General features: G+C 34.8%; 1 protein-coding gene across 1 annotated transcript in view; it reads right to left on the reverse strand.

Moving 5' to 3' along the window:
- Positions 1-13,328: 13,328 nt before the first annotated feature.
- Positions 13,329-24,530, reverse strand: part of LOC111085764 (E3 ubiquitin-protein ligase RNF220-like) — a 17,359-nt gene continuing 6,157 nt past the window's right edge. The window contains exons 4-12 of the mRNA XM_022385902.1: positions 24,354-24,440; positions 23,376-23,418; positions 22,033-22,097; positions 21,656-21,716; positions 18,881-18,938; positions 17,703-17,762; positions 16,063-16,183; positions 15,024-15,098; positions 13,329-13,702 (exon numbers count right to left, since the gene is read on the reverse strand). Of these exons, the coding sequence (XP_022241610.1) occupies positions 13,631-13,702; positions 15,024-15,098; positions 16,063-16,183; positions 17,703-17,762; positions 18,881-18,938; positions 21,656-21,716; positions 22,033-22,097; positions 23,376-23,418; positions 24,354-24,440 (642 nt within the window). The 3' untranslated portion in view covers positions 13,329-13,630. The remainder of the gene's footprint in view (positions 13,703-15,023; positions 15,099-16,062; positions 16,184-17,702; positions 17,763-18,880; positions 18,939-21,655; positions 21,717-22,032; positions 22,098-23,375; positions 23,419-24,353; positions 24,441-24,530) is intronic.

The raw sequence follows: 24,530 nt of genomic DNA on the forward strand, positions 1-24,530 counted from the left end.
CGGTTGTATAGAAGCTAGAATATCTTAGCCTATAGAAGCTAGAGTGTTGTAGTCTCTATAGACAGCTAGAGTATCTTAGGCTGTAGAGACAGCTAGAACTAACTTTCCCACACAACTTTAGTTCGATTAGGAACAACAGGCTCCTTTATTGTTTCGTGTGAAATACTTCAAAATAATTAGTAAATAAAATCGTATTGAGGTTAATCTGTTAGGATTTAGTTAACTCTCTAAGGTATGAATGTATGCAAAATTTCATAAAGAAACGAATTAGGATGAAGGGGAAGCTAGCTAAGATAATCCCTCACACTGAACTATACGTGCAAAAAACGTGCAAGTGTATTAAGTACGAGCTGGAGTACCCGTCCCCTGGATGGAAGTTACGTAAATTCATGATTAATGAAAGGTTATCTTAGAACATGAAAAGTTTCTTCCCTTATATATAATTGTAAAAAAGGCCCATGAAAACTGCAAAACACAAAATGTCAAACTGCAACTTTGCATGTATCTCCCCATGTACCCAATGAACATCCAAAACAAATTTGGTGAAGATCGATCAATAGAGGGAGAAGTAGTAGTAAAAAAAAACAACAAAAAAAAACGGCCAATAAAAACCGCAAAATTCAAAACTGAAAATTTGTATGTAACTCCTGCATGGATCTAATGAACCTTCATACCAATTTGGGTGAAGATCCATCCACACCCTGCGAAGTAGTTACATGGACATACAGCAGAGAGTACTATTATATTTATATAGATTAAACTAAATCCAACGACCCAACAAATAGATTATTTGTTATTTACGTATCTAGAGATCTACTCGTTATTTACTACAGGTTCGCCATAGTTCTAAACATTTCCAAAGGCGATTTGAGATTAATGTTATCTTTTGTGTTGTTCTTTATGACTCTCAAATAAAGGGACCAACCCTGTAAGATGACTAACGTACATGCGTGACTGAAACTGATTTAATGACGTTTCACAAAATATTTATTGCTCTGAATGTAGCTCGTATTACACGAGGTATATTAAGTCCCTGTCGGGCCCGGATGAGCAACTATTTGTTAACGATAATGCAGAAACTACTGACTCTATCATTTACATTATCCAAAATATTGATCTTTTTAAAAAAAAAACAAAAAACAAATGGATAAAAGCACAATAATATTATATAATGACTTCTCGTGAAATCTCCTACGCAGACAGATACATAAAGGTAGAGACGAAAAGAAGTTTTGTCAATTTGAATAACTTCACGTTTTACAAGCGTTTGTTTTTTATTTTGAGAAGTACGATGATGTGTAATCATCTCAATATTATGACTCATTTATACGAAGAAATTAAGTAGGTAACGAAATAAAATCAGTGCATTTCCAGCATGAGATTGAACTTTTAATGGTAACTTCAGAATCCTTAAGTAACTAATATCCTAGGAACTATGACGTAAGAAGCATTCATTGAACAGTGAGTAAAAGTTTGATACAGAACGATAATAGATAAACACCACTGACAAGAATTGTAGGCTTGTGAGTAGAAAAGTTTTAATAAGCTATTAAATCTAAACTTTGATGGGATAATAATAATAATAATTAAAAAAGTCTTATAATTAAAGGGACGATGTGAAGTTAAAAGTTAATGGATCACAGTGACACTAGCTCGAATTAAAGGCGATTGAAAACAATACTAAGCCCAGTGACTCAGCGGTAAGTCTGACGGCTTAAAACGCTACATATCCAAGTTTCGACGCACCGTGGTGGGCATAGCTCGTATAATCCTTACTGTAGTTTTGCGCTTAACAACAGAAAATATGTGCAAGACAAGTCAGTGGAGTGACGTCATTAATATTCAACCAACATGATTATGTTTTACATTTCTTTTACAAACTTCAGAATATTTATGTTATTTTCTGTTGAAAAATAAACACCACATGAAAACGGCTTTTTGCTTTAATACTATAAAAACTGGCTGGAAATACGTTAACCTCAAAGAATCGGCTTGTTTTTATATCGTTTTCTATTGGTTGAGCCCATATCACATTCAGTGATTTTTATGTTTTGATCTGTTACAACACTCAGTGTAAACAAATGGCCAAGATTATTTGCGAAACCACACTAGTTGTAAATAAAACCTCAGCAATATTTAGAGGAATTAGCTGTAATAGTGACGACATTTTTGTTTTAAATGTGTGTGTGTCTCTCATGTAACCTATTGTATGACTTATTTAAAAGTGTTTATGTGTTTAAAGGTCGTATGGAGTTCGGCAATTCTGGGATTAAAACAAAAGCGAAATGTTACAGAACGTGTGGATAATTGATTTTTTTCTTCATTCTCAAGCTTGAATAAATTAAGAGGAGATTAGCTTTGTGCTGTCACTCCATTGTCGACGCTAAGTCATATATTTCGCTATCATTAGTATTCTAGATTCCAGTAGAAACTATAGATTTAGTAAACAGGTGGCGTTGTCCCGGCGACTGTTGTCCCAGACAACTATAAAGATGGCGACGAACTTAAGTCAGTTAACGTCGACATGTAGATAAGAGAGTGTTTCATTGTTTTACAACACCATCGAAATAAGCAGGCTATCATTAGGATGAAGTTATTCGGCGTTCCCTCGCTCCAGGGAGTCGTTTCAGCACGAGCTCATCATTAGGCTGTTAAACCATTAAGCCGTGTATTACATGGACCGCTACAATACAGATTCAGCGCCATATTTACACACCAACGTACTTATGACCGACTTATGACTCTTTATGACCGACTATCTAACTAGCACACCAAAAGCGTTGGTGTATTTTCCAGGTTTTGCAGTAAATGATTACAACAAGCTATAGGTTCTTACGATTCGGTTCGGCTGTTTCCCAAGTAAATAAATGAATATACCATAGAACTGTCCAGGTGAACACGTTGCCTCACGAAAGGTTTTGTGATCACCCTTAACTTCTAATTAAAGCAATACGTGGATGGACCACAACTAAAAATCAACCGAGTGGTTGATATAGCTAGTTTAATATACTGTTCTATCTAGATAGGTGTATACAAAGTTATAGAACAAAAACTCATAATCACTAGAATGCATTTACTCATTAGTTGGATACCATCGCTATTAGCAATAGTTTCGGCAGTAATCTCGCTAATATCTCACAAGGTTCAGCCAGCTTACGAGATTTAGGTTTGTCCTATAACCATATAAAGAGCTAATAATGCAAAATAGTCATAATAATATATAATACGTAATGAAAGCAAATACATAAACAATATTATACAGTAATTGAATGACTAGTACAATACCACATATTTCCAGTCCTTTGAAAACCTTTACGCCGGTATCCTCAAAGTGAGGCTTGGCCAGTGGTGTTAGAAACAAAAATAATAATGATGATGATAGCTTTAGAAGAAACCTTTTCGTGAAAATTATTCAAAATAGTCTATTTAAAACTACAAAACTAGCCATCAACATGAAATGAAGAAATGTATGTTAAATTATAACGAAGAGAAGAAACCTCCTCTCTTTTATAAAGCACTCTGCTTACATGTAGAAAGATATCTTCCCATTTTAGCAGAAAATGATAGGAATATTGTGTACTAGTTTGACAAGAAAAAGGAAAAATATGATGTCAATAATAACTAAAACTTTGCAGACCACTACCGTCCGTTTGTAAGCGAAAAATTATTTCCCCGAAAGAGGGCCAAAGGCCGCCTGGAGGGGTCACTTGTTTTGACCACTCGCACCACTATACAGTAGTGTGTGTGGTCAGTCAGTCAGTCAGTAGACACTAAAATTACGTCACATAAAGAACGCTTAACGTTGCAATTTGTACTGTTGTGACGTCAGTAAAATGTGCACATGCCATGAATCACGAGAAGAATTATACACTTTGTAGCCTAAAACACAGCATGAAATACGAACTTCAAAAGCAAGAAATAAGAATATTTGTTACTTTTAATTTTGATTGTAGTTACCCTTGAAATAGAACACTTTCGGGGACCGTGCGGAAATACATATAGCATTGAACCTTCTTGTCAAAAATACTATTTACTCTTGTTCCAGACGCAGTAATCAAACAGTCAAGGCTAATCGTGTTCTCTTATAAATCTTCATTAAGACGATTTATTTGCTACATTGCTAGCATTTTGTATTTTAACTAACTTGTACAAATAAAAAGCTTGTTTTTCTCGTTTTCTTTGATGTATAAATTCACTTATTAATCTCGTTCTCATTACACCAAAGCAATAAATTTGTTTATTTGTAGTTAAGCGCAAAGCTACACAGTGGACTATTTGTGTTGTGCAACTATCTGTAACGAAATCCGGTTTTTAGCGTTATAAGTTTTCAGACTTACGTTTGATCGACTGGAGAGCCAAAAGTAGTAAGACATAGCTTTGTGACTTCTAGCGTTAGAAGCTTTCAGATTTATGTTTGAGCCAATTGGGAGCCAAAATTAGTAAGAAAAAACTTTGTAACTTCCGTAGTTCATCATAAGTGTGTGACATAGAACATTCTAAACCAATCATAACTAAGTTTTCTGTTGTTACATATAATCTCTAACCAGACTGAATTCTAATATTACAACACTGTAGCAACAGTTTAAAAGTTTTATTATAGTTTCTGTCAAAGTAGACATAACAAAACAATTTAAAAAATTAGCTGCTCTTTTGACCTGAAAGAGACTATATTCAAGAACACAAAAAGTAAAAATCAGTAGATGTGAAAATGATTTATTTCACGTTATGAAGTTTTTATTAACTTTCTTTAAAATAATGAAGAGTATAAAATGAGATCAAAACCAACTCTCCTGTTTATTTATTATGGACTTATGATGCATAATTTAAGCAACTTATGTTGAACTACGAAGTTGTAATAAGTGTGATATGCAGCCATATGTATTATGGAATTATGACGCATAGTTTAAGTAACTTATGTTAAACTATGAAGTTGTAATAAGTGTAATATGCAGGCATGCCGCGTGTTTTCTACCTTCTTGTTTTTGATAAGAAATTTTTGAGAAAGATCACTTATTCAGATATACGTACAGTTGGTCAAGAAAGTCGTTAAGTTTATTTTGCTCTAGGTACCTATAGTTCAATGTCATTCACTGGAGATAACAGACTTTATATTAGAATTTCCCCACAACTCAGTCAGACTTAAAGTACTCAGAATTACTCTGCAAAACATATCTTAGCGAGCCTCCTGTTACCTTGTGGGCCTATCTTGTTGTTCTTAAGGTAAATTAGTTTTTTCTGAGAACACCACAGAGTAGATATACCTTGTGGTGATGTGACCAAGGGATATAATACTGCAGATTTTTCTGTTTATCTTTGGGTATTTGTATTAAGTTTTTAGGTTATTAAGTTTTAAAAAGTTTTGCTCTTGAGGAAATGGTATTTCCGATAAGTTGAAGGACTTATGATCATAGAGAAGAGTTAGTCACTGAATGGAGACAATTGTCTAAGATAGTTGTCAGGTATACAAGTCCTTCTCTTAACCATAAGACTTTTGTTCCTCCTGTAAATGCATGTGGCATCTTTCATGTTACAGCCTACAAATACATGTGACTTCTTTCTTGTTACAGCTGATGATTTAGGAAGGAGAGCTGCCAATATCTAGTTCACCCAGAAGGGTTGTTCTCACTATTCCTCTAAGGTTCGACTTCAGGGGGAGGGAAGGATGGCGACAGAGGGTCATTGCAATGGTGTGGCATATGGAAAGTCTGTTAAAAATGGGATTGTCTGTACATAACTCACAAGTCTTTGCTAGCCAAAGAAACCCAACACTAGCTCTGGACTAAGTTCACCAATAGGAACTACCTCACTGGTAGGTGAGATGGCGGGCACCAAATGGTGAGGATGGTCATGAGTCTTTCCAAGGACAGCCTTGAAACAAGGGTGAAAGATATAGTTTCTGGTAGATACAGGGGTGACCAGATCACTGATAGATCTTGTGGAATATCAGACACTCAGACCAAAGCCATCACCGAGGTTTACCGACATAGACTGCATTCAGGTGAATGGAAATAAACTAGATATGAATGAAGAGGTAAATCCCGAACTATGTCTCGGAAGCAGCACTTGCACAATAAGCATAGTCATCACTGACCTCGGTTCTGGTATTGGAATCACTGGGATGGATATACTATGGAGCTTATTAGCCAGTTTCACCTGTGCAGCCAGTGAAATGATGCTCCATGAAAAAGTTATTTGATACTGACCAGAGACTTGGGAACAGTGGACTGCATGTGAGGGGGTTCACAATATACCTGTGTACATGAATGTTATATAGTTTGCTATGGATGAGATGTAGTGTATTGGTGTCATGTAACATAGTAGTAGAACCCATGCATGAAATGTACTCTTTCCTGCTCAAAAAGCAAGTGTAATTAGCTCAAACAGTAAACTGTCTGAGGAGGTATGAAGTCCTAATGTTATTCTGAAATTTTGGGCAATCATTTGTCCAGCATCCCATTGGAATGACCATTGTCATGGTAAGTGGAAATAATTGAAGCTAGCAGTAACACTAGAGTTGCTCCATTGTGTTGCATCCAAGAGTGTGAACACGGTTGTAAAGAGTGGGTACATGGTTGTCAATCCATCTGAGGTCATTAACTTATCTAAGCTCAATGCAGCAGCAGCGGTTCAGTGACATGTTCATTAAATATGCCAATGTGTTTGTGGGCCCAGCATCCCAATTGGATCAAATAACAATATCTTAACATCACAATGATATAGAAAACCTGCAAGCATGCACACAAAAGTGGATCTTCGTGGTCGCATTATGGGTAGAGATGACGTCTTCATGGATCCTGGTAAAATACCAAAGGTGCGAGACTGGCCTCAAAGTGCGAGCAAGCAAAACGTCTGCAGTTTCTTGGTATTGCGTCATTCTACTAATGGACTATTGATTATTTGTGACCAAGTTTACCAGAATTTCCACATAATTGTCAGCTCTTACTAAAGTTAAGACACGCTTCAGATGGACTGGGGAATGTGAATGAGAATTTCGGTCCCTGAATCATGATTCCGTAGAAACTGAGTGTTGGCATATCTATGACAGAACTGCAAATTATCGTTAGATATTGATGCTAGTAATAGTGGAATTGGAGCAGCGTTATCGCAGTTGTAGGATGAAGTAGAACGTGTAATTGCATATGCTAGTTGTATACTCATAACTCCTGAATGCAGATACTGTGTGACATCGTTGTAAGAAGTGCTTCCAGTTGTAGTTTTTGTGAAATACTACCAACACTATTTTTATGGTAGAAAGTTCACCATTTGAGTGGACAACATGTTGCTGGAGTGGCTGATAAACTTTAAAAATCTGGAAAAATTAATGCACAATGTATAGAAGCATTGAAAGAGTATACTATCTTCATATAATATCATTCTGGCTTGTAACATGGAATGCTAACAGATTGTGTCACTTCACAGTGAGATCATATCGATTCATTGAATGTCTTTACCCCTGGACATTGTGTGGGAGTTGAAGCCATTTCTACTGTAGCCATACAGTAAGAGATTCCATTTGTGATTGAATACCACCATTAACATCCATCTGTGGTTGGATACCACCATTAACACTTCGGGACTCGTGGGCACGCCTTGCCATGTAGCAAGATAAATCAAGGCCAACTCAGATTAAGGAATGTAACATATGGATGTTCGTAACCTTGCCACCCATATGAGCAGCTACGAGTATAGGAGGGTGTGCTGTACCATTGTTTAAAGCACTGAGCCATATTTCTCAGCCTGTGTTACCAAGAGCTTTGAGTCATGAGATTCTCGAAACTTTGCATAACACAACGACTGTAAGGTGTTACCTGAACTTGTTCTAACATTTGTGTTACCTGACCTAGTGCTAACACTTGTGTTACCTGACCTTGTGCTAACATTCATGCTACTTGACCTTGTGCTAACATTCTTTGGCAAATATACTGGCCACATTTAAGTCCAGATTTATGGGGTAGGAATAAATAGAACATTATTTCCCCTCTCCACTAGCTCAGTGGTAAGTTTACACACTTACAGTACTAAAAGATAGCCCTTTGTGTAGCTTTGCACTTAACAATAATCAAACCAAACCACATTATTTGTGTTATTTTAACGTCGATTATTTATATTGTAAGTTAAATTTCTTAGTTTGTTTATTATGATGTAACTATTACCTATGTATCATTGTTAGAGGGCTTATACTGTATTTTTCCAAAGTTAATATGTATTAACTGTTAAAGGGTTTGTATTATGATGTTGTATTATTTATTGACCTTTTTTTCTGTGTATGTTGAATTGTAGCTATGATTTTGGTATGTACTGTATGATTGATGCTGGAAAGTATCTTTGTATATTATATCATTACAATGACTTATCAGTTTTACAGGTTATTTTTTATATGAAATGGAATTGTGCATCATTGTTAAGGGGTAAAATGTTAATGCATGTGTTATATTGGGGCGAAAGAAAATTACGGTACTTCTTGAACGATGTGCACTGTAAATGTCTAACATTAATGACGGCTTGAGGGCAAGATTGAGGTAAAGAGTGGACGAAAAACATAATACACACATATCCCGAGTATTTTCTACCTTTTTTGTTTCAATTTAGAATTTTTCAACTTTTTCATTTATTCCAACAAATTGGTCAAAAAAGTAATACATTCCTTTTGCTCTAGCTACCTATTGTTTTGTGCCATTCACCTGAAGTAACAACTTGTTTACTCTTGGAGAAGATAGCTATAAAGCTGCACTTAGTCTATGAAAATAGAACAGTTTTCTCCAGTGGTAGGTTAGGTTATGTTTTAAGGTTATACTCTCCACTGTATTTCATTGTGGGTGATAACACAGTTCACTCTAAGAAAGACTGACATTACCATTTTAACCATCGTGAATAAGATTGCAACCAAGACGGGAAGTAAATACACACAGAGACACACACACTGTGTTTGTTTTCAAGAAAGATTGTTCATTGTGTTTTTGTACATGTATCCAATCTTTATATTCCTGATAAACTCAATTTTTCTATGGACTTCTAAAGGCTTTATCAATTTGTTTTTTTTAAGTATTTTCCAGGATTGCCTTGAATTACACGAGAGAGAGAGAGAAATGGAAGATTTACCGATCTCTAATATTAACAAAAAATGTGGGGGGTCAGTTATTTTAAGCTAGATTTTAATACACAGTTAGAAACTTGTAGCTTTTCGGTTAACCTTTAAATTTGGTCAGCGAAACGTTTGCGGACTTCCCACGTTAAAATCCGGAGTTTGATTCTTCGTAGTAGATACAGCGCAGATAGCACATTGTGTAGGTTCTCGCTAAACCAAAACAAACAAACTCGTATATAATCCAATTACTCTCAATGATTAGCAGTGTGAGAATTAATGCGCACGTGAGGTAAAAGTGAAGCGGGACTGCAACTTTCCGATCAATTTCTTGTTGTCCTTGCTCCCTGACGTATTCTAAGTCAATGCACGACTCTTATAGGCAGAAACCCAAAAATTAAGGGGAAAAACAGGCTAAAATATTCGTTAAATGTTAAATTTGTAAAGGTAAAATTAAATTTTATTTTGTTTCGGGTGAACTTATCAACGAGGAAATGACGTATAGAAAATAGATTGGTGGTTTGTGTGACATCACAACAAGACTGTTTGTTGGTTGGATTTAGCACAAAGCCACGTTTGACTATGTACTGTGTCCAGCGCGGGGAATCTAACACCGGATTTTAGCGTTGTAAGCCCGTCAACTTACCACTGTCCATCGCAATAAGACTGATACCACAATAAGTGACGTATAAAATAATTATTTTTTTTTCTCCACTTTATATTATGGTTATTTGACTAGATCTGGTTTGTGACAAAATGAAATATATTCGGCACATAAAGTTTTTAATCCATTTATTTACAACACAAAAAATAGCGAAGATTCGTATTGTACATATAAAGCCTTACAGGGTTTTAGTTTTGTTTTCATATTTAATATAATAAAAATTCAAAAAACATACAACTTAAAATCCTTTACCTTTTCAACATTTAAAGCAATTAATTGTCTATCACATCAACCGAACATAGCTATGATATTCTAATTGTTTCATGCAACAAAATAATTTCACGTTTTAAAAATGAAACATTGCACACTGTCCACCATTATTCATCAGTTACCTTTAAAATGCTTTTCTTTAGATGCCAAGGTGTATCTAAACTTGACCGTTTTTATCTTTTTTTGGTTTCTGTCTCTCAACAAAAATATAAACTATTTCTCGGGAGAAAAGGTTTTAACGTCCGAATCGAGACAGATATTGCGCATGTACATAAAAAAACATACGTACGCACATCAGTCATTAATAAACATACACACATATTGAATACATTCATATATATATATAAGTAATTCACAATCATACAAACCCCCGAAAATCACTTGTTTATTTCGGCTACTTTAGTCTGATTGAGTTTTTCAACTGAATTAAATACGAAACTTTTTAAGGACTACTTGAAGAGGGCGTATAGCTGCACTGTGGACAAAACGTGAGAACATTGCTTTTATTGACTGATACTTTAAAAAGCACTGCAAGAAAAAACACCCTATGAATTTTACGGACACTTTCCCTATACTGTACATGATAAAACTGTAAACCTACTGCACGAGTAAGGTGTTCAGTGCCGTCCGTATTTTATTTATTTGTTGACTATGTGAAACATACAATAGCTGTCTTAACGAAAAGCTTAACGCAGAAACTATATTTTAAAACCATCAAAATACGGAATGACTTATGGGGTTATAATATACGTACCGACATACAGTGCACTCAATATTTCACGAGGACCATTCATCACACGTTCTTCTGTGTTTGCAGCATCGCTTCCCTTGAGTAGCATTTAGTTTACAGTATCGCTTCCCTTTGAGTAACACTTAGTTTACAGTATCGCGCCCTTTGAGTAGTATCTAGTTTACAGTATTGCTTCTCTTGTGTAACATCTAGCTTATAGTATCGCTTCCCTTGAGTAACATCCAGTTTACAGTATCGCTTCCTTTAAGTAACATCTAGTTTACAGTATCGCTTCCCTTGAGTAACATCTAGTTTACAGTATCGCTTCCCTTTGAGTAACACCTAGTTTTCAATATCGCGTCCTTTGAGTAGCATCTAGTTTACAGTAACGCTTCTGTGGAGTGTCATCTAGTTTTACAGTATCGCTTCTTTTGAGTAACATCTAGTTTACAGTATCGTTTTTGTGTAACCTCTGTGACTTTAATCACTTTATTTTTTAAATAACGGATGAGGCCTTGATCACTTCACGTTTATAAGCAACCTAAGTAAACTTGATCTTCTAAGTAACGTCAGTAATCTTGACATTCTAACTCTTCTAAGTAATGTTATTAATCTTGATATTACTACTCTTCCAAGCAATTCTTTTGGCCACGGTCGTTTGCCCTGACCTTGATCGGCTGTTGTTTTAAGTATAACATGCAACTTAATCTCCTGTCGTCCATAAGTAACACATGTGACCTTACTCGCCTGCCGTCTTTGAGTAAAACTTGTGACCTTACTCGCCTGTCGTCTTTAAGTAAAACATGTGACTTTGCTCGCCTGTCATCTTATATAGAACATGTGACCTTACTCGCCTGTCGTCTTTATATAAAACATGTGACCTTACTCGCCTGCCGTCTTTAAGTAAAACATGTGACTTTGCTCGCCTGTCATCTTATATTGCTCTTATATAAAGTATGTGACCTTGTTCGCCTGTCGTCTCTAAGTAAAACATGTGACTTTGCTCGCCTGTCATCTTATATAGAACATGTGACCTTACTCGCCTGTCGTCTTTATATAAAACATGTGACCTTACTCGCCTGCCGTCTTTAAGTAAAACATGTGACTTTGCTCGCCTGTCATCTTATATAAAACATGTGACCTTACTCGCCTGTCGTCTTTATATAAAACATGTGACCTTGTTCGCCTGTCGTCTCTAAGTAAAACATGTGACTTTGCTCGCCTGTCATCTTATATAGAGCACGTGACCTTACTCGCCTGTCGTTTTTAAATAACCCATGTGACCTTGCTCGTCTGTTGTTCTAGGAGCGTCTGTGGCAGTTACTGTTTCACTTTGTTAAAAACGAACTACGAAATTGACAGTTGACATTAAGGGTATTTTATTACTAGGAGAATCGCAGAGAGTCAGTGTTCCAAGCTTCCGGACCTTGTAAGGTTTCACTATTTCTTTCTCACTAAGGTTTCGAACTGTTGGAGTAATCAGTGTGATAGATGACATGAAAATATATATTTTGATTCAAACATAATTAAACTTTAAATTGCTCTTCCTTATATAGAAATTACGCCCTTAGTTACAGGGACGTTACATAACAATCTTTATCTAATTGTCTGAAACAAAATCGAAAACCTATTAGATTAACTTTTTAAAATGTTTGTTTCTAAGATCTATTTGAATAAAAATGGTTTCTGACAAACTAGCTATTATCAGGAAAGGAATGGTGGTGCTTTGTTTGCTTGTTTATTTTTAAGCTCAAAGCTGCACAGTGGGCTATCTTTGTTGTGCCCACGGCAGAGATCTCTAGCCCCGAATTTTAGCATTATAAGTCCTCGAGCTTACCACTGAACCAATCACTTAGCCAAAATTATAGTTGTAACTAAAACATAAGCGTGATAGAAACATTAAAGGTATATAGTAATTCCCGAACTTCGAATACTTCACGTCCATCTGCACTGAACAAGTTTATTTACAGGAAATGTGAACATACCTTTGGTAATTTCATAGCTATGCATTTTTTAAATGAAGAACACTGAAGAAAATGTGTTATTTTTATAGAAATAAACACTATAGAAATAAACTCCTAAAGTAGGTAAGGTACATCAACTATTTCTGCATCTTTTAATATTCACACACATGACAAGATGATGCCCTAATAATCAAAGATACTAGAAAGTTTGGAGCACATAGATTTGGTAAATAACTTTTTTTTTATAAACGAAAGAAATAAGAAATAATAATATTTACAAAAAAGAATACTACAGTTAAGTTCTAAGATCTAAACGTATGCAGAGAAAGCCCACAAGCCCCACTAAGCTATACAAAGGATCTAGTAACCCAATACCTAAGCGTCATCTTTCTCATGACATATGAAATGCCAAACACTTCTTTTTTTCTTTTTAGGAAGATAGGAAATGTTAAACACTTCCTTTTTCCTTTTCAGAACATAGGAAATGCTAAACACTTCCTTTTTTTTCACGAAATAATATAGATGGTGGTCACTCAAACGTTGTCATCATTTGGTATAAGTTAGGGGAGTGTTCCTTTTCTTCCTATTTAACTCCTCTTCTCCAGAATGTTAATAAGATTTCATCATGGTCCTCCACAGAGTAGAACTGATGTACCGATTGCTACTTTCTAAAGAAGAGTAACTAGTATCACACCATAAAAGTCTAACGTTGTTTTATACGTTTACCAGGAAGCTATAAGAAAAACTTCTCTGTTGATACAACATAAAACGAACCTTTATAAAATGTCATCATTGGGAACTTAGATTTCTCCGGTCAGAGTGAGACAGTGAATTGTTTAGAGGAATCGTTAAAATCTTTCACTCTCGTAATGCTATCATCATCATCACAAAGACAGAAAGGAACCATAATTAGGATATCTTCAAACGTTCAACATTCTCAAGTCTGATGGGAAGGTGATTGTGTCACATTGAGGACATACTCGCTTGACACCCTGGTAAAAGTAAAGAAGAAGAAGAAAACTTGTATAAAATTATGGTTTGTTATCCAAATGAGGGACGATACTTTAAAAGTGCAGTACATTTTTTACTGACATAAAAAAATCAACGTTATTTTATACTAACACGCCTGTATATATATGCATATATGTTCTTATCACTATAAATAACGTTTTCAAACAAATCTTTAATAATCAGTTGAAAATGTTACAGGCCTTCCCGTGTTGGCAAGTACAGAACACACCTGTTTCACCAGTCGAGAAGTGGTATTGATACGATGTCACCCATGGTTGTTTTTTACTTAAGTAAATTGTAAGTATTGCAGAATTTGACAGTGGTACAATAATTTTCAGAATTGTTAGAATTGGTGTAACACAGCAGTAATTAAATGGAAAAATTACGTTAATTTCGTATGAAATGTTGAACAAAAAAGGTTTTACGGATGAAGTTCGTTCAGGGAATAATCCTTAACAAAAAGGTTTTACAGGTGAAGTTTATTCGGGGAATAATCCTTAACAAAAAGGTTTTTCTGGTGAAGTTCATTCAAGGAATAATTCTTAACTGATCGTACTTTTCTGACTAACGTCTATCGCAAACGTTCAAAGTTCATGTTTGAATCTCAAACTATTTCGGCAAAAATAAGATATTACATTCACTATTAAAAACGTTTGTAACAGAAACAACAACAACATAGATTGAATAAGAAAAGTACACTGTTCATTTCTTCAATTTTACCTCACACTACGCTTGTTAAAAATTTTAAAAATACGCCCGATTTTTTTAAATCAGAAAATAAAGCAAGCATGTATTTGTTCTAAGTTTGGAATTCTCAGGCGCTAATTATTGTTTAATTTTTTTATCATCGTCTATTCTCAGCCCTAATTCATTTCTTGGTTCTAAGAGTCTTTGGTTGTTGTCAAACACAAAGCTATACAATAGGCTATCTAAGTTCTGCCCATCAAGGGTATCAAAACCCTATTTTTAGCTTTAAAAGTCTTGAACCTTATATAATTTTCAGTGATATTTCTTTATTTATGCGTAAGGAAAGAAAACTATATTAAAATTTCCTCCTTATATCAATAAACAGCCAATAAACGTAAAAACGTTATTTGTTGAACAATTTCTCCTAATCCTTACACTTTTTATACTTTCTTCGTGACTGTAATACTACGATTTGTACTAAATTTCAAGCAGCACGTAATTCATCTAATCGTAGTAATAAGAGAGATAAAAAACATTTCACATTCAATAAAAATTAGCGGTTCGATCCTTTGTGTAGTTGTGGATTAATTCAAAGAAGCAAACAGTTTTACTTACCAAAGCTTGGAGCCAACAGCGCTCGCAGTGAACATGCCAACAACAGACAGAAACTACAGGCTTCTTGTAAAGATCCTAAAGAAGACAAAGGATTCGGGTTCACTGATTAGGTTTCGTGCAGTAATTACTTTCAATTTTCAAATAACGTAACTAAGCTTAAAATGGCCTAAAGTAAATTTAAAGAAGTTAGTTTTGATATTTAAAGTCATGTTTAGTCAGAGAACAAGTCAAATCCGAAGCTTTGAGGGTTTGCAACTAGTTTTACGAACGTATTATTCAGGTGTCCTTTGTCAGTTTTGAGAGTTTGTAATCTTATGTCTGATATTTTGCACAAGTGAAACAAGAAAATAATTTACTGATCTCGTTCTTCTGAAAGTAAGTTGTTTGGATAGGAGTAGCAGTAAGACTTAAACAGCTTAGACCTGTCATCAGTCATTAGGTTTCATGCAACTGGTTCCTTTAACCTTTGGATGTAACCTAAAGCTCATTAAAAAGTATCTTCTTATATAACCTTGAACTTCTTAACCTAAGACAATCAATGAAAAGGTTTGTCTACAAAAGGTGTCAATTACAAACACAGGCAGATGTGGTTCAATATGACTCCACATTACGAACGTACCTGGTAGAACTAACACTTATTTGATTAATTTAAATGTTTACTAAACATCTTCCAGAACATAATGACTCCACATTATGAACCTTCCTGGAAAATCTAACACTTATTTGGTTCATTTAAACGTTTACTAAACATCCTTCAGAACAGAATGACTCCACATTATGAACCTTCCTGATAGAGCTAACGCTTATTTGATTCATTTAAACGTTTATTAAACATCCTGCAGAACAGAATGACTCCACATTATGAACCTTCCTGATAGAGCTAACGCTTATTTGATTCATTTAAATGTTTACTAAACATCCTCCAGAACAGAATGACTCCACATTATGAACCTTCCTGGAAAATCTAACACTTATTTGGTTCATTTAAACGTTTACTAAACATCCTTCAGAACAGAATGACTCCGCATTATAAACCTACCTGGCAGAAATGACACTTTAATGTTGGCGATGGCTGCTGTCGTTTTTGAAGATCTTGGAGTCGATCTTGCAATAAGTCAATCAGTTTGTTGGGATCTGCATTCTCATCTATCTGGAACAATCTAAAGAAAGAAGTTTTTTAATTACCTTTCACAAAAATCAAAACTTTAGTTTTCGTATACAACTTAAGTATTTGTTTCAACTACGGTACCGTTGATGGATCGTATACTTTAAAAAGAAGCCTTTAATGTTTTAATGAAACTGTAGATTCACTCCATAGAATCCGCAAATCGCGTGAAAAATATTAGGATCGGACGGCAGAGAAGATTGTCGGAAATTTTAATTTTCATTAGATTAAGTTTAAAATTCTGACAACCTAAGCATAATAAAAGTTAATTGGTACTGAAAGATACAATCCGAACAGAGGATTACATCTAAGAATTCACACTTCAGTATATCAAACACGCGTATCACACGAAAAAACAAAACACAAACAAGTGTTTAAACATTGGTTCAAACACGTGATCGCGGTTTGACTGAAGCAAAGTATGCATAAGTGAAGCTTCACCGTTCTTTGATTAAATTATATATGTAGAGAAAGAACGCAACGAGTATGTACATTCTGAGATTTAAAAGAAAAGGAAATATACAAAATAATAGCTTCAAGAGATAGAAATACCAAGAAATACTATTGGATTCATAGGCTATGAGTTATAATACTCCTTAGAAATTTTATTGTAGAAGACTATGGTCTTATAATTCAATATCAGAGCATACAGGGTAAGCCATAAATCGAATTCGAAAGATTATAATCTCGCCAAGCAATCCATCATGTGTCCAGTGGTCATTTTCATTGCTTAAACTGTGGCGATGGTTATAGATTCGTCTCAGGAAAGCTTATGAATTCCAATTAGAAAAAAAATCAGTAAAATAATATATGCTATTGTCATTCACAAAACTATAAAGAGGACATAAATGATTCAGCCGAAATCGAAAAAGATATAATCGACTTTTAGCAGCATAATCTTAAGAGTGTACTAAAACTTTTTATGGGGACCTAGATGGCGCCCAAAAACCAGAAGTAAGATAATATTGGGATAAAAAATGAATAAATATAAAGATATATTTAAAATATAGCCACTCAGTGGCGCAGCGGTATGTCTGCCGACTTACAACGCTAGAATTCGGGTTTCGATAATCGTGGTGGGCAGAACACAGATAGCCCATTGTGTAGCTTTATGCTTAATTACAAACAAACAAACCATTTAAAATATACGATTTAGCATACGCTGTTTAAACGCACAGTTCAAGGTAAGTTTTGTAGAATGATTTTACTCAATATTAAATGATATAAGAATGAATAGATAATACCACTAACATATTTTAAAGCAAAACAGTTAATCACAAATTTGTTTCCCTTTTTTAACTAAGCGAAAAATACATATCAGTCAGTTTACATACAGGTAAATACACAACATGAATAAATCACTCAAAAGTAAATCATTTAAAACTTTTCCACAAACCCAGCTAAAACACACCCGGAATGTGTCAGATGTTGTTTTAAATACGATATATATATTATTCTTTTTTTATAAATAGAAACACTGAAATAATTTTTATTTCCAATCTTTTCATACTTACTCGGTTTCTGGCAAAGTATTTTCTATCTTTGGACTGGAACTTCTAATGGTAATGTTTGTGCTGAGAGTATAGTTAAGAATGGAAGAACATTGGCCAGAATCACTTTTTATTATTAATATGTTCGCGTTTGGCCGTTAATATAAGTGCTTGATTGTGTTATTCAAGATAGATGCTCAGAAAGAAAAGGGATTCTATTTCGCGTAGGCCAGCTACATAATATTACAACCAGTAATGTTATGGATGTTGACAATCAGACATCAATTCTTTCACCAATGGTGTTATGGATGTTGACAATCAGACATCAATTCTTTCAGCAATGGTGTTATGGATGTTGACAATCAGACATCAACTCTTTCACCAATGGTGTTATGGATGTTGACAATCAGACATCAACTCTTTCACCAATGGTGTTATGGATGTTGACAATCAGACATCAATTCTTTCACCAATGGTGTTATGGATGTTGACAATCAGACATCAATTCTTTCATCAATGGTGTTATGGATGTTGACAATCAGACATCAATTCTTTCACCAATGGTGTTATGGATGTTGACAATCAGACATCAATTCTTTCACCAATGGTGTTATGGATGTTGACAATCAGACATCAATTCTTTCACCAATGGTGTTATGGATGTTGACAATCAGACATCAATTCTCATCATAGTCCCATTAAGAAGAATGCATTTCATACAGCGTTCCGTGGAAATCATTATTCAGATGTGTTTCACGAATGTAATTAGGTACTACTGTTTTAAAAATAACAGTTTTCTACGAATGTTGTCAGAATGTCATTGAGAAGCTCGTAAGGGATATAAGCCACAGTGTGCTAGGTGCACTTGGAATGGCGAGGGCTCCTCCATAGAAACTTCTAAACTGTAATTATTACGTCATGTTGTTCCAAATGTTTCTCAAAATGTGTATTCTGCAGTTGTGTTGCACGCCATAATCGTTGAAACACAAGCATACGATGACTCTAACAGCGGAGGGATATTGACCTATTAACAGGATCCTTCATCAGCCCCAATATACTCTTATCCAGTGAATGGATAAGAAAATCCAATTTCTTTCTGAGCATCACCCACATAAGATCACAACAGAGTAATGAACAACATTTTATGAAACAGACATATAAAAAAAAAAAACATGTTGCAGAAGTACAAAATAAAAGGATACTGAGAATGACTGTCTTTCATGGTTGGTCCTCCTATCAAGCTTGAACTAGCTTCTATATCTTGATGTTTAGAATAAGAAAAAAGTTAACATGTAACATATACGCTGTGGTTTAAAACAGACATAACAACGTAGATTACTAAGTGAAATAACATTCATAATTAAAAGCGTAGTTCAAAGAGCTTCATATAAAGGATTATGTGACTAATACAAAAGTGGGTTATTTCTAGTCGGCGTTTAGAAATCTGAATTTGATTTGCATATTCTTGTGTTAGTGCCAGAACCAATAAATGAAGTGTTTATTGTAACGTCACCGATGCGTCACTGAAGCAAGAGGGTTCTTTCCAAATCTTGAAGAAAACGTGAAATTCCAAGATACACAGAGAGATCTATATCGATCAGTATAATAGTTCTAACGGTTTCAGCTATGATTAAGAGTTGATATGAGTAGAAACTGAAACATTGCATTTTTTATACAATGTTTTAAGAATATTGTAAACTGATCAGCCAGTCTGCTAGAGGTCGACACTGTGGTACAGAAACTTTTATTCATAAATGATATACCACGGCTAAGTGATATCTCCCCCACAACAAATATTACACCATAACACTAACATCCCAAACTGTGGTACAGAAACTTTTATTCATAAGCGATATACCACGGCTAAGTGATATCTCCCCAACAACAAGTATTACACCATAACACTAACATCCCAAACTGTGGTACAGAAACTTTTATTCATAAGCGATATACCACGGCTAAGTGATATCTCCCCCACAACAAAAATTACACCACAACACTAACATCCCAAACTGTGGTACAGAAACTTTTATTCATAAGTGATATACCACGGCTAAGCGATATCTCCCCAACAACAAATATTACACCATAACACTAACATCCCAAACTGTGGTACAGAAACTTTTATTCATAAGTGATATACCACGGCTAAGCGAGATCTCCCCCACAACAAATATTACAACATAACACTAACATCCCAAACTATGGTACAGAAAATTTTTATTCATTAGCGATATACCTCAGCTAAGCGATATCTCTCCCACCCTCCACAGCAAATATTACGACATGACACTGACAACCAACTCGAAACTTACAAGCCGACATACAAGATCTACAGTATCCGAAGCAGCTTCCGCCCTGTTGGCTTGTTATAAATTACAGAATGGCTTGGAATCTTGTAACTGAATACAGAGTGCGTGGTTGTGGTTGCCAGAACATCAGGCCCACTGTAGGTTTATTGGTGGTTCGGCGAATTTCTCTTCTCGGCAGCTGCTTCAAGAATGTCTGGATTTTTAATATCTGAGGTTGAAAAGTAATGTCACGGATGGTTTTAAAGAAGGAATTCTAGATTACAAAGTTAGAATTACTTGTCGGAATAGATTGATACGTCATGTCGAAGACGAAACCACTAGAAACTGGTGTATTGTAAGTTTGCGGTAGCCTTGGAGACGACTTCTCATTGTTTCTTTAGTATAACTTTAAGTAAAGTAATAAAGTGACTAATAACTTTGTTCAGCTAAACAAGCAACAAGATTGGAAAAGCATTTAAAGTTTTATCGAAATCAATTGAAGAGAATTCGCCGTCTTTCAGCTTCAATACGCTAAAAGGAATTTTTGGTTCAAACATGTTAACCAGGCCATGAATTCCAGAAATGTTTCAGTAAGATCTCTCCGTAAAAATACAAAGTTTCTTTCAAATCACTGATTATAATCTACTTTTGTCCATAAATAAAAGAGGAAATAGAAATTCAAATAACAGGGAAAATCACTAAAGAAAGAATATGAAAGAACAATGCAAAGATAGGAATAGAACTACAAATGTTGCTTACGCAATGTTCTAAACATGTCATCATGAAAACACAATTTATGTAGTAAGCCTTTTCAGTGTTATATCCAAGCGCTCTGTGGCTTATGCGAGTCAATGATGTACTTAAGTAGCCAATAACATGCTTTTACATTACATCTGAGCAAGTAACTAATTATGCTGGTATTGTAATCAGCTGCTTTAGAAATTATGCCAGTGTTATAAGCAACTACTCCAAAGTTTGTTGTAATCAGCTGCTCTAGAAATTATGCCAGTGTTATAGGTAAATACTCCAAAGTTTGTTGTAATCAGCTGCTCTAGAAATTATGCCAGTGCTATAAGTAAATAATCCAAAGTTTGTTGTAATAAGCTGCTCTAGAAATTATGCCAGTGTTATAAGTAAATACTCCAAAGTTAGTTGTAATCAGCTGCTCTAGAAATTATGCCAGTGTTATAAGTAAATACTCCAAAGTTTGTTGTAATCAGCTGCTCTAGAAATTATGCCAGTGCTATAAGTAAATAATCCAAAGTTTGTTGTAATCAGCTGCTCCATAGCTTAATTAACGTATATTTACATTTATATACTGAATACCATGAAAAACGTTATGGCTACAAAAAATGTGATTATATAACTAAGAAACTTCAATATGTCTAAACGTAACTAAACATCTAGTGGCAAATTATTAAAATAAAATAATTCAACCAAATAAACAAAATTCCAAAAATACTTTCAATACCTTATGAAAAATAAAAAAAATAATCAAACACAGGGAAGAAAGATAAAGCAAGCTTAAAACGCGGTCGCTTTTAAATTAATATTTTAAGTAGAAAGAAAAACAATCAAATTTATGCTCAACTTAGTGCTTTAAAAGTGTGTTTTTGGCTCGTGAAAATCTTAAATTTGCGATATTTACTAAATAATTTTGCTAACAAAATTTACGAAGCAGCTTACCTTGTTCACGGTTTGGCGAAGTGTCATTCTGATCTTTACAAGTCTCCATCGCGTCTTTCTCCTGAAAATAATTAAGGATTTTTATTTATTTGCTCATTGGATAGCAAAAATCTGTTACATGCAACACCAAAATCCAGCTATGTAAAAAAAGTAAGCATTCTAAGGGTTTTTACTCCTATTACAGCCCTTTTTAATGTTCCATTTATTGGTTTTGCGAAATAAAACAACAGCCAGAATATGAATACTCCCGCTTTCACAAAATATGACGTCATGCTTTCTTCTCCTTGATATGCGTACTTACAACGACAAAATACTGATGTTTTGATAACACTGGCTAGTAATAAATTTACTGCTCAAATTATGAAAGTAATAATTACCCTGTGTTCATTTACTTCTTGTTGAAAGAAATCCGGTGAACGTCTTCTGGGTTTCACATGTCTTGCTAAGAAATACAAAAATAAATAGATAAGTTGTTGTTTTTCTTGTTTGCTTATTAACTTCTGTCTAAAATAAAGAATTTTGTTCACAATCTATAGTAACAACGTGTATAACCAATCATTTTACCCCTGGTCTATCACTAGAGCACCATAGACGTGAAAGAAAAACTGTAAGACCTTGGTACTCATCCTTGTATCATTACCGTATATCACAATCAGCCTTTTGTATATATATTCATCTTTTAAGTTTATTCATTTGAATTGACTTTCATTGAACTTTTTCAACTGGAAAACGAGCTAAAGCGTTTTCAAACAGTGCACGACACTCTGCATCTTGACTGAGGCTCTCCCACTCTTAACAGTATTGTGTATTTTGTACATTTTCCACGGCATTCCTGATACTTTCCTGTCCACGGTCCCCAGTTTGGAAAGGCCTGTAATATTGGACTCTTCTTCTTCAGGAGTTCTTCGAAAACACTCGAGGTTCCATGTGTAGCTTTCGATCTTTAAATTTTTTGTATGTTTATTTATTTGGGTGGTTTATCGCAAAACTGTCCAATAGCTATCAGCGCTGTATTTGTCGTGAGATCAAACACCGAATTTCTGCATTGTAATTCCTCAAGGTTAAGACATCTTTTCTGATCCACTGTATTAATTGTTTTCCATTATGGTTGAACTAATTTAAGATGAAGAATGAGCTAATATGGACTATGTTTAAATAGAGAAAAGGTTACTTTATACTTTTTAAAGAAGAGAAGGGGCTATTTCAAAGTGAGAGATGGTGCTAGTTTAGACTATTTTAAAGTGAGAGATGGTGCTAGTTTAGACTATTTTAAAGTGAGAGATGGTGCTAATTTAGACTATTTTAAAGTGAGAGATGATGCTAGTTTAGACTATTTTAAACTGAGAGATGGTGCTAGTTTAGACTATCTTAAAGTGAGAGATGGTGCTAGTTTAGACTATTTTAAAGTGAGAGATGGTGCTAGTTTAGACTGTTTTAAAGTGAGAGATGGTGCTAGTTTAGACTATCTTAAAGCAGAAATTGGTATAAACAGGTTATTTTGGGCTTTTAGAAGAGAAAGAGGGAGCTAGTGTTAATTACATTGAAGTAGACTATTCTGAAGTAGGAGAGGGAGTTTGTGTAGATTAAACAGAAATATTGACTGAAGAGCTGAAAGCAACACCTTTAACCTTTCTATATTGCCATCTTCTGTGGGTTTTTTAAACCGTTTAATACAAATAATATGAATAATAAGTTGCAAATATTCAAATAGGAAACTTACCATTGACCCTCATATGTCGATTTGACCGAACTCGTAAATAGGTCTGAAATATAGAACAAAGTAATCATAAACAAAAGCAAAAAAAAATTAAATACTGACAAGGTGTGTTAAAAGTAACAATTTACTAAACAATCTGAGAAAAACGAAAACAAAAATAACTACAAGAAACAAGGCGTTGGAACTAACAGGTCGGCACAACAGCACACTTACGAAAAATAACTACAAGAAACAAGGCGTTGGAACTAACAGGTCGGCACAACAGCACACTCACGAAAAATAACTACAAGAAACAAGGTGTTGGAACTAACAGGTCGGCACAACAGCACACTTACGAAAAATAACTACAAGAAACAAGGTGTTGGAACTAACAGGTCGGCACAACGGCACACTTACCTCAAACAACAACAAGAAACAAGGCTTTGGAACTACCAGGTCGGCACAACGGCACATTTACGACAAACAACAACAAGAAACAAGGTGTTGGAACTGTCAGGTCGGCACACTTTCAGTGAAGACTTGGGTTAAATTTACTTAAAGTGTCCATCTTTGACTTTCTGTACAGTTTCTAAAGCTTAACACAGTTTGCAAGGATAATATTCAAAAGGTAAAAGAAAGAACATTAAACCAGACGATAACAACTGGTGCATGTGATTTCACCAATCTTGTAATTACGGAGTAAAAGGGGCGTGAACAAACACTGTTATATCAAAAGAATTCAACCAATTGAAACTGTGCTAACAAATTACACTTTACAGATTTATTTGTACGTTACAAGAACTCGTGGGAAGTAAAAGAAGAAGGGTATGTGTCACTAAAAACATGGATAGGCCTAATGTCAGTTTCTGCACTATATATATACAGTTTCCCTCTCGCCACTGTAACGTTATAAAAAACAACAACACCTACTAAAATTAACATATTCGAAGCATAATAGGATAGTATAGACTGTTTACATGAATTGTATGGAAAGTCCCTTACCTCCCACCTAGCTATTGGAGGTCTTCGATCCCCTACTCTGGATGTACCACACTGTTTCAGGATAGAACAGTCAAAATCTGGGGCGACCTAGGAAATATATGATAAACAAGAATATGCTGTACAAAAATGGATTTTCGTTACATACATTTCTATATAAATATACTAGTACTGTCTGTT

Source organism: Limulus polyphemus, unplaced genomic scaffold (assembly GCF_000517525.1).
Source record: "Limulus polyphemus unplaced genomic scaffold, Limulus_polyphemus-2.1.2 Scaffold604, whole genome shotgun sequence".
Lineage (NCBI taxonomy): Eukaryota > Metazoa > Arthropoda > Merostomata > Xiphosura > Limulidae > Limulus > Limulus polyphemus.